The sequence below is a fragment of the Eulemur rufifrons genome, chromosome 6 (assembly GCF_041146395.1).
Source record: "Eulemur rufifrons isolate Redbay chromosome 6, OSU_ERuf_1, whole genome shotgun sequence".
NCBI lineage: Eukaryota > Metazoa > Chordata > Mammalia > Primates > Lemuridae > Eulemur > Eulemur rufifrons.
In genome coordinates this window covers 11,714,668-11,725,878 of record NC_090988.1, presented here as the reverse complement: position 1 = coordinate 11,725,878, position 11,211 = coordinate 11,714,668, and the positions used below count along the sequence as shown (strand labels likewise).

At 36.3% G+C, this 11,211-nt stretch overlaps 1 protein-coding gene across 1 annotated transcript; it reads right to left on the bottom strand.

The window, feature by feature from the left end:
* Positions 1 to 3,608: 3,608 nt before the first annotated feature.
* On the bottom strand, positions 3,609 to 4,580 carry LOC138383723 (olfactory receptor 8B3-like). Its single transcript, XM_069468763.1, has one exon. The coding sequence runs from the start codon at positions 4,557 to 4,559 to the stop codon at positions 3,609 to 3,611; it is 951 nt and encodes a 316-aa protein (XP_069324864.1). The 5' UTR covers positions 4,560 to 4,580.
* Between the last annotated feature and the right edge of the window lie 6,631 nt (positions 4,581 to 11,211).

Sequence of the window (11,211 nt, the reverse complement as noted above, 5' to 3'; positions counted from 1 at the left end):
TTTAGGTTGCAATTGATTGTGAACACAAACAGAATGAGATATAGATCTTAACCCCTAGAATTCCTCCATCTAATTAGAGAGATAAACAAGGAAACTGAGAATTGTACCACCATTAGTTATTATCGGCCAACCACAGTGCTAAATTCTTTATATACCTTTCCTCATCTCACCCTTACAATAACCCTCTGAACCAGGCATCCCTCTCTTACATATAAGAAACTCAAACCTAGGATTAATAATTGTTTGTTCCAAGGTCAAAACATCTACTGGGAGAATAAGTTTCATAATTGGTATCTATAAAGGCAAAGTTGCTTTCTTTACTACACTATGAAGAACCGTGTTACACAATGTAGAATATCACAGAATGTTGTACAAGGTACATTCAGGACTCTTTCAATTTTACTGACAGGAATGCAAGTCAAACTTATTTTGATAAATCAGGTTACACCAAAAAGGTGTGTAAAACCGATCAGTCAAGAATGCAAATGGTTTCTTCTATGGCTAAACGATGTAGAATCAATCACATCATGAGGGTTTATCTCTCATCCTAGTATTTTTTTCTGTTTGGTTCTACTGGAGTTTAGTCTCAAATGGGCTCTCCTATGTAGTGAAGAGGGAAGCACCAGGATCCCTAGATTTGACTATAACCCAGGACGGGACAAGGGATTTTATAAAAATAATTTTGGCAAAAAGGATTACATAGTTAAATAACTATTCCCTGTCATCGGGGTTTTGCATGTGCTAAATGGACAAGATTGTATGACGTGAAATGGTCAAGATAGTCTTTCAAAATCGCATAAAATGTGTTCCGTGTATCAAAATGGGTCCAGCCAAAAAAACAAATAGTATGGTATGTATTTCCTTAAGAGGATATTTAAAACAGAGAATTAGTTATGCAGATATTGCCAGGGGGAAACAGCAAAAGGAAGACACTGAGAAATAGACTAATGAACTGCAGAAAATAGCTACCATTCCCAGGACTGGTGAAAAAATAGAAGCAGGGAGCATAATCAGATTCTAGAATCTCAGAGGAGACATTCTATAGGATCGGTGCTTGGATAGAGTGTTGGAGGTGCCTCACAGCTGTTCTTGAACTTTTGATGTAGGGGCTCTGCCCAGAGCTTGCCAGAATCAACAAAATGGGAGACCAGTAAGAAGGTCTGATAAATGATTGAGCCACTCAAGGGGCAAAGTCCAGGCAGTTCAGTGAGGGAGGATAGGATAGCAGGTAAGCCAGTCCTACCCAGCTGCTGACTATGCAGTTAAAGGGCTGCAGCAAGTTAAGCACTTTTGCATGTGCTTGTTAGCCATTTGCATGCATTCCTTTAGGGTATCTCTTTAAAAAATATTTGCCCATTTATTAAATGTTTTTTTAATTATTGATGTATCTTTTAATAAATGAGTTGTTATATATATATTCCGAACACAATATTTGTATATATTACAAATTTTCTTCCAGCCTTTGGTTTGTCTATGAATATTTTTTGATAAATAGATGTTCTCATTTTAATGAAGTTTGTTTTTCTTTTGGGTTTAGTGTTTTCTAGAATATTTCTAAGCAATCTATTCCTACACTAACACACTTTTGCATGTTTTCTTACAGAAGATTTATAGTTTAAGCTTTTTTAATTAGTTTGGATCCATTTTAGATTAATTTTGTGTATGGTGTGAGGTAGAGACCAAGGTTCATTGTTTCCTTATCAGTGGGCAGTATTTCTAGCACCAAGTGCTTAAAAGTTTTTCTTTCCCTATGGACTTACTCTTTTGCTTTATCCACAATCAATTGACTGTTGAATGAGGATCTGTTCCTGAATATTCTATCTTGTCCCAGGGACTTATTCACCTATCTTTATAATAAAAACAATCTCTCTTCATTATCACACCACTATACTAATTTTTAAAATCAGTTAATGTAAGTCCTCTTTGTCATTTAGGGTCCCCTAAGAAAGAGATACCAGGGTATTGATTAGACTTGCAACACATTTATTTTGGTAAATGCCATGAAAGATAAAATGAGAGGGAGTGAGAGTCAGTGATGAAGGCCTCAGACCAGGATAAAAGTCTGACATATAAGAAAGGAGAAGAAATGAGAGGATTGGGTAGGAAAATCTGAGACCACAGTGCAGTTCTAACAAGTCTTGGTCAAGGTGATAGGAAGTCTGTAGGCAAAGACTGCCTATCAGAAGAGATCCATGTTAGATAGAAATTGGTCAACTCTAAGTCCATCCCACCCTGCTAAGTCCCTGGCTGAGGGCATCTCAGAGTAAGTATGGACTCTGCCTGAACATCATGGTGGATCCAAAAGAAGTATCAGGTATAGACTTTCAGTCAACTGCACTCCGCACACTGGTTCTCTTGATGTGGAACTGCATAGTCCTTTGCTAAGGCTGCCACAGTTCACCTCCAAAAATAGAACTTAAGCCCCAATGTTCTTCTGATTTATAATTATTGTTACTTGTTATATGTTACTAAACATTATTATATAATAAATGTATTATTGGTATTATCTAAGATACTCCAATTAAACAGGCATTCCTTGGTCTCACAAATATCTGACATTCTAAATATACAAACATAGATGAATTATAAGAAACAACCTCTATGTTAAATATGTTTCATGTCTTAGTGGTGAGACAAAGTTTAAGTAACACACAAAATGTTTGTAGGAATATAATTCACTATAATTAATAAACATTTTTTCATTGCAAACCCCATTGAATAAGTAAAACATTGGCTAAAATATTTCTACTAACTCAATGCACACTATTTTCCTACAAGAAATAAAAAAATAGCATTCACAGCAGGAAGTATTAACATATGGTGTTTTTCCAAAATTTTGATGCCATTTTAGATAGTAATAAGTTAAAGTTTTGTAATATAAACTATTTTCTCCCCTTATTGGAATCCTGAGACACATGTATTATTTCTTTCGTCATCCTCTGTTAATGCTGTCTGTGGCAATGAAAGGTGGAGTTATACATACTCTCTGCAATAAATGGACTGGGCTGATAGAGGATCTCAGAAGCAGGTGGCATGTGGTACAGATTGTGCCATTCTCAAAGGGAACAAGAAAAATTATAATAACAAAAGGAAAAATGGTGAAAAAATAGAATAAAAGGACAAGATCAAGAGGATCTTGTTCTACTGTAGGCTATACACAGTTTGTAATGAAGACATTTCATTGAATCCTGCTACCTGTGCAAGTAACAATATTGATAAAATGAGTGTTTCTATCATATCTGGCACTTCTCTGTTTAGATGAGAAGGCTGTAATTTTTACTTTTTTGTGATTTAGAAAATTCATCAAAATTTGTCCAGATTAAAAATAGCCCAGGAAACAGAAAGGGTATGAAAGAATAATAAAAGATATTAGTGCATATGTTCTTTTTATAACCATGCTGTTTCTTATTTAGTAAACTTGTGAGAAGTGCAAGAGATATGGAAAAAAATAATTAGACAAGATTAGCCACAAGGGGAATAAATCAAGTATACTAAACCACACATAACACAATCTGTAGAAGCAACAAAGTTATTAACAAAGTCTCCTCATGAAAAACACCAATAAAAATTTAATGTCCTTCAATTCTTTATATTTCTGATGCATCTAATCAGAATATGTGTCTCCTCTGAATTTTAATCAGGACTTTCTTCAGTGCACCTTTGACATCCTTATTCCTCAAACTATAGATGAGGGGGTTGAGCATTGGCCCCACATTAGTATAGAAAACAGAAGAAACTTTTCCCTGGTCCATAGATCCAGGAGAAGAATATTTAAGATACATGAATGCTGCTGACCCAAAAAAGAGAGAAAGAGCAATGATGTGAGAGCTACAAGTGCTAAAAGCTTTTGATCTTCCTTGAGTGGATTTGATATGAAGAATGCTAGTGAGGATAAAAATGTAAGAAATTAGGATGGTAAAACTGGGTACTGTGATATTAATGCCCACAACAATGAGAACTACTACCTCATTGACATAGGTGCTGGTGCAAGAAAGTTGGAGGAGGGGGAGTATGTCACACAGGTAATGGTTGATGACATTAGCGTTGCAGAAGGTTAGTCTAAGCATGCACCCTGTGTGGGCAGTGGCTCCAGCAAATCCCATTGTATAAGCTGCAAAAGTTAGCACAGAACACACCTCATGGGACATAGTGACCTTATACAGCAATGGATTACAGATGGCCACATAGCGATCATAGGCCATTGACGTCAACATGTAGCATTCAGAGATGACAAAAAAGAGAAAGAAAAATAGCTGAGTCATGCACCCAACATAGGAGATGATATTCTCCTTTGATACAAAGTTCATCAGCATTTTGGGAGTGAAAACAGAAGAGTAACAGAGATCAATGAAAGAGAGGTTGAAGAGGAAATAGTACATGGGGGTGTGGAGGTGAGAATTTAGACCAATAAGAGTGATCAAGCCAAGGTTGCCCACCATTGTGACGATGTAGATCATTAGAAACAGGTGAAAGAGGGGTTGTTGGAGCTCTGGACGATCTGTTAATCCAGCAAGAATGAATTCCGTCACTAAGGAATCATTTCCAGAGGATATTTTCATCTTCAAAAATCTGGGAGGACAGAAGAAAATTCCATTAATAGAAAACCCAGCTCTCTCATTACAAATTCTTATTTATGAGGAGGGGATTAAGACTGGTGGAATTCAGGTGAGTTCTCCTTTGTTTCATGGGGTCTCAATGTACTGCCACATCCACCCCTCAAAATTCAACCACTCTGTGTTTTGTCTGCATGAACTGAATGTGATAATTACTCCTGTCCTTTCTAGAAGATAGAGAGGTGGAGTAGCTGAAGGACAAGCCTACCTTCTAGTGAGCTTGGGTTGTGGGGATGTGTCTCTCATCTTTCTTTGTTCATGGTCACTTCCTAGTTGCTACTCATGTTTCCGTTATTCTACTAGACACCTCAGTTCACCTGGGATGACCATCAAGTAAGAGAGGATTCCTTTAGGGCAGAGGCTATACCGATATTCTGGTTCCAGACAGGAGTCTCTCAGGGTCTATAGGGTTCCCAGATACCTTACTATAAGAATCCATAAAGTCACAATTGATAACAGGTATGGAAGAGACCCTTGGTAACCTAAGATTTATAATTAACCATACCACCCAGGATTTCTACACATTCTCCTCTACTCCATGCTACCTAGACAGAAGATGAAGAAAGGAAGGTGAATGTGTTTTCACGAGTCTTTATAGGAGGTCATAAGAGGAACATAATTAACTTGGGGGCTAGTTATACTAGTTACTAAGTTGTAAATATTTACCAAACTGTATTCTTAAGATACTTTATCTCTTCTATATGTATAGCGTACATTAATTTGTATTTTTTTCCTGTTTTTTTTTTTAATTTCAGCATATTATGGGGGTGCAAAAGTTTAGGTTACGTATATTGCCCTTGCCCCCCTCTCCCGAGTCAGAGCTTCAAGAGTGTCCATAAATTTGTTTTTAAGAAAGAGACAAATCTCCTCTTCTTCTGCAGTGTTGCTATGCTCTGATGACTGTCTTGCTACCAGACTGAGGATGTGGCCAACACAGAGAATATAAAATGAGAGAAATTAAGACAGTAGACTCATAAGTCCATACCACTGAGTTTCTTATTACTCAATGTAATATCCTTCCCCATTTTTTGGCAATGTACAAGAGAGAGAGAAAAATAGAAACTTGATTAACTCACCCACCTTCCACTCAGTGATGACCTTTGTGTATGTTTCACTTCCACTGTCCTGGAGGAAGCACTGGCTTTTCAGATATCAAAGCTGACCAGATGGAATCACAGAATCTTCTCCCTTGATTGGCAAGAGCATATAGCATAGATCTTACAACCTGAATGTTCGAAGAGGCATTCTGAGATGTAGATCAATCTTCTATTAATAAATCTGCCAAAAAGATGAAAAGGAAAACCACAGCCTTGACACCAGAGGCACCATGTCATAGAGCACATGGCATTTGCTTAAGCCTTATAACTTTTTGCATGTGATTAGAAATCCATGATTAGGTCTCCCCTAGGACCTCCCCTATCAAGGTAAACTCGGCAGGGAAGAAATTATGATGTCTATGTTTACACCCTAATTTATGATAGTAGATGGGAGCTCACCCTCAGGGATTATATATTCTATAGGGCATAGGAGAAATAAGCCTTTGTTTTTATTCATAAATACGTACATATAATTAATGTCATTGAAATTTTAGCTAATTATAATTCTAGGCACTATATTAGCTGTAATAACAATTCATGTGTAATGTAGTAAAGTTTATTTGTTATGCTCATTTTTAATATTTTGAGTCCTTTTATATAATCATTATTTAATTGTGAATATTTTGTAGACAGAAAAAGGAGACTTATTTATTTCAATTTTTTTAAAGAAAAAAGTTTGTAATATAGAAAGATCCTCTATTTCATACAAATTTAATAACTTTGGGTTGTTCTGACTAAACATGCTTTTGCCTTTAAGAGGTTAAAATCAAATCTGTAAGAAAAACCATTCTTACTGGGCTACTGTTTCAAGAAAGTAGAAGTTTAGAATCTACAAGTGTGTATGAATTTGTGCTTTTGCTTATAGGAAAGCAACTATTTTTTTAGCTTTTTATTTTAAAATAATTATAGTTACAGGACATTGCAAAAGTACTACATAGATGCCCTTGAACTCTTCACCCAGCTTCCTCCAATAGTGACATTTTCTACAAGTGTAGGGCAATAGCAAAAGTACGAAATTGACATTGTACAAAAATGTTAACTAATCTACAGACCTTACTCTGCTTTCAGCAATTTAACATGCACTTATTTGTGTGTGCATATGTGTATGTATATATGTAAAGATCTATGCATTTCAATGCCATGTACATATTCGTGTAACCACCAGAACAATCAGGATACAGAATTGTTACACTACCATAAACAGCCTGTTATACTACCTCTGTGCAGTCATATCCTTCCTTTTCCACTTTCATCTCTGTCCTTGGCAACTACTAGCGTATTCTTCATCTCTATAGTTTTGTCATTTTGAGGAGATAAAGGGACTCATACAATATGTAATCTCTGATATTGACTTTCTTTTTCACTATCATAATCCCTTTTGGGTCCATCTAAATTGTCACACATATCAAGACTTTGGTCCTTTTCTTACTGAGTAGCATTCCATTGTTGAAAAACCAGGTTGATTCAACCTTCTGTAGGAATTTAAATATTACTAGGTACTTGTTTTGACCCAAAACTAAATCTGGTTTTATTTCTAGAAAGTGTGTCAGAGGCAAAGGCTTGAGGATCACAGTTCAGACTGTTTTATTTCAGAATTTTAAGTCGAGAGAGTCTCATTCTTTTCCTCCAAGAATAAAAACTGCGACACCCAGATTTGAGTAGGTTCTACAATGTGTTGAAGACAAGGTTAATGCAGATTATGTTCCACCATTACTCTTCATGACAGTGCACAACATCATAATGATTGGTCATCACCAAATCAGTCAGCCTGAGGATTTGAGCATAAAAAAAATATGTAAGAACAGTGGGAATCTGTCATTTTTGCATGGGCCTCCTCTAATCAACAGCCCCTGCTCTCCACTCCACTTTTTTGATGTGAGGTTATGTAAAAGTGGCCTGGGCCATGAGAACTAGCAGCAGTGCTGCACAAACAAAAGGTTCTCACTCAATTGTGAACAGGTGGCAACACCCATATCAGAGTTGTTTCAGAGTTGTAGGTTGTGGAAATGTTACTCTCAGTGAAAGGAACGCAAAGAGGGTCAATGATTCTGCTAGCCTGAGGCTGTGGTCATGCTTAGCACAAGTATATTCTAGATTGACTCTGCAGGAATGCATAGCAGAGAATAGCAAAAACCCAACTTATCCACACACTCCCAGAAGACCAGAGGCTGCACATATGTACACAGGACATACAAAAGGCCACAGAATAAATGGAAAACTGGGGCATATTTGAACATGACCTGAGTTTTGAACACACTCCCCTACTCAGCAAAGATGCCCCAGCAGTAATTAGAAGCCCTAGTGACTTCAGGTGTTTGAGTTCAACTTCTGTCCAGTCACTGGCTGACCACTTAGATATGCTAATACAGGAGCAGTCCCTCAGGTGCCAGGAATAAGAAGATGAGCAAGAATTTTTAAAAATCTTAATGGAATTACATCTGGTTCTAGCCAAGATTGGGTGCTTCATCCCAACCTCATCCTCCCTCTTAGGATGTTTTACTCTTGGACATAACATAATGAACAAGCTTACAAAGTCTCTGAAAGGTGAAAAGAAGAAAACAGACAGCATAGAAATCTTAAGACTTGACGAAAATATAGTGATGAGTCTCACAGGCTTTCTTTTTGGCCTCCAATATATTTCATATGTGACACTGGGGTAGCCTGAAACCCTGAACCACCAAAAGATAAAGACAAAACAAAACAAAACAAAACAAACCAAACCACTGTTCTCTAATCAAAGGTACAGGTCTAGCAGAATAGAGGACTCTTTTTTACATAATACCCATTCCACAACAGCTAAAAACTAAAGGAAAACTGCCTCTCACTTGTGGTAGCAGCTATAAATGGAGAGGTAGACTTCCACAGCTTCCTTGTAACAAGAGATACTCTGATTCCCTCACAGGGGTGATGTCAGCAGGGCCAACTGGAGACTGAACTTTACCCCATGTCCGGTGGTAGTAGGTGGCAATCTGTTGTCCCAATCAGCATGATATGTATGAATCAAAGCAGCAATCGAAACTTCCTTCACCACCCAATAGCAACAAAGTTGAACAAAGCAGTTCCAGTTGGCACTTCACTTTCCCTGCCAGCCTAGACACCTAGTGGGGAGATGAGTTTCCATTTCACCCAACAGCAATGAAATGGAATAAGGTTGTGAGGTATAGCTTACTACTTCCTACCCTACACTAAGATCAGGATGGTCAGTTAAGGAACTGTTTACACCCACTTGGTGGCAATGAGGTTTTGCCAGCCAACACTGCACTTTTGCTTAGAAAGTGTCAGCAGAACTGAACTTGCATTTCCCTAATCACTAATTATGTTGAGCATCTTTTTACATGTTTATTTGCTGTCCACATACCTTCTTTGGTGAATTATCTGTTCACATCATTTCCTGATTTCTTTATTCAATTGTTTCCATACTTGTTGGGTTTTAAGTGTAGTTTATATATTCTGGATAAAGTTTCTCATTGGATGTATGATATATGGTTTTCAAATATATTCTCTCAATGTTTGGCTTTTCATTTCATTCTTTTATTAATAATGTTTCTCTCAGATGAAAAGTTTTAATTTTGATAATATCTGATTTAATTATTTTTTTTTCTTTTATGAACTGTGCTTCTGGTATTTTATTTTAGGAATCTTTGCCTAACCCTAGGTCACAAAGCTTTTCCATTTTGTTCTCTTCTAAAAGTCTTAAAGTTTAATGTTTATGTATATATATCTATAATTCATTTTGTGTTCATTTTTGTTAATAGTGTGAAGCAAGGATTAAGGTTAGTTTTATTTTTTTGTATAGATATCTCATCATTCCATCTCCATTGCTTGAAAACACTATAATGCCTGTAATTTCTTCATTAAATTGCCTATGCATTAGTGTCAAAATCAATTACCTGATATATGAGTCTATTTTTGGATTCTCTTTTTGTTCCACTGAACTGTTTATCCTGTGTTGATTATCACAGTATTATAGACACCATATTATCTTGATTATTGTAGCATTATAGTAACACTTGAAATCAGGTAGTGTGAAGCTTCCAAATCTGTTCCTTTGAAACATTGTTTTGGCTATTTTTGGTTCCTTTAGTTTTCCAAATAAATTTGAGAATAAGCTTTATACTAAACATTCTGCTTGGAATTTAATGTAATGGCATGGAATGTGTGTATTAGTTTAGATGAATGGTCATCTTCACAATACTGAGTCTTCCAATTCACAAACCCAGTTTAGTTTTCCATAATAGGTCATGTTTTATTTCATTGCTTAGTGTTTTGTATATAGCAGTGTAGAGATATTACACATATTTTATGAGGCTTATAACTAAAGTTTCATAATTTTTGGTGTTGTCGCAATTGATACTATTTTCTAAAAATTTCAATGTATAATTATGTATTAATAACTAGAAATGATATTAATCTAATTTTTTGTGACTGTTGGAATGTGAGTTGTAGTAGGATTAATTTTAAGATTCTTTTGATGTAGACAATTATATATCATTTACTAAGACATGTAATTTTGTTTCTTCCTTTCCAGTCTATCTGCCATTTATTTATTTTTCTTGACTTCTTGTACTATCTATGATCTTTGGTACAATATCAAATGGCAGCAGTGCAGGTGGGCTAAATAAGAGTGAGTATATGGAAAACTGCTAGAATAACAATTAGGAGCCACTATAATTCAGTGGCACAGTTCAGTTAAAACCTAAAGGGAGGGAGGTCATTGGTTTGTAGACTTTACTCTTAGCATGTGAGAAATGTGGAAAAGGTTCTAAAGGTTGTCATCTAGAGAATATAATTTCCATAAATATTTAAGGAGTTTCCGCTATGTGCTTTGCACATGCTTAGTACCAGGAGCAAAGCAGTAAGCAGAACCAGTCCTGATCCTTACATAATTTATAGCTTTTAGGGGAACACAGGAATTAACAGGGGAAAAATTTCTAATGAATGTTACCATGGGGGATCTATCAGAAGTATACCCTGGAGTTCTACTCAGCCACAAAAAACAATGGTGATCTAGCACCTCTTGTATTATCCTGGATAGAGCTGGAGCCCATTCTGCTAAGTGAAGTATCACAAGAATGGAAAAACAAGCACTACATGTACTCACCATCAAATTGGTATTAGCTGATCAACACTTAAGTGCACATACAGTAATAACATTCATCGGGTATCAAGAAGGTGGGAAGGGGGAGGAGGGGATGGGTATATACACACCTAATGAGTGCGGTGCACACCGTCTAGGGGATGGACACGCTTGAAGCTCTGACTCGGGTGGGGCAAAGGCAATATACATAACCTAAACATTTGCACTCCTGTAATATGCTGAAATAACAAAAATTTTTTTTAAAAAGATGTTATGAGAACATATGTCATGACAGCTGACATTTATTGTCTATTTACCATGTGCCAGGCACCATTCTACCATTTTACTTATATTATCTCATTTCATTGTCACAGCCAAGTGACAATTAATAGAAGAGGCTATTTTTACTATCCCTATTTTAGAA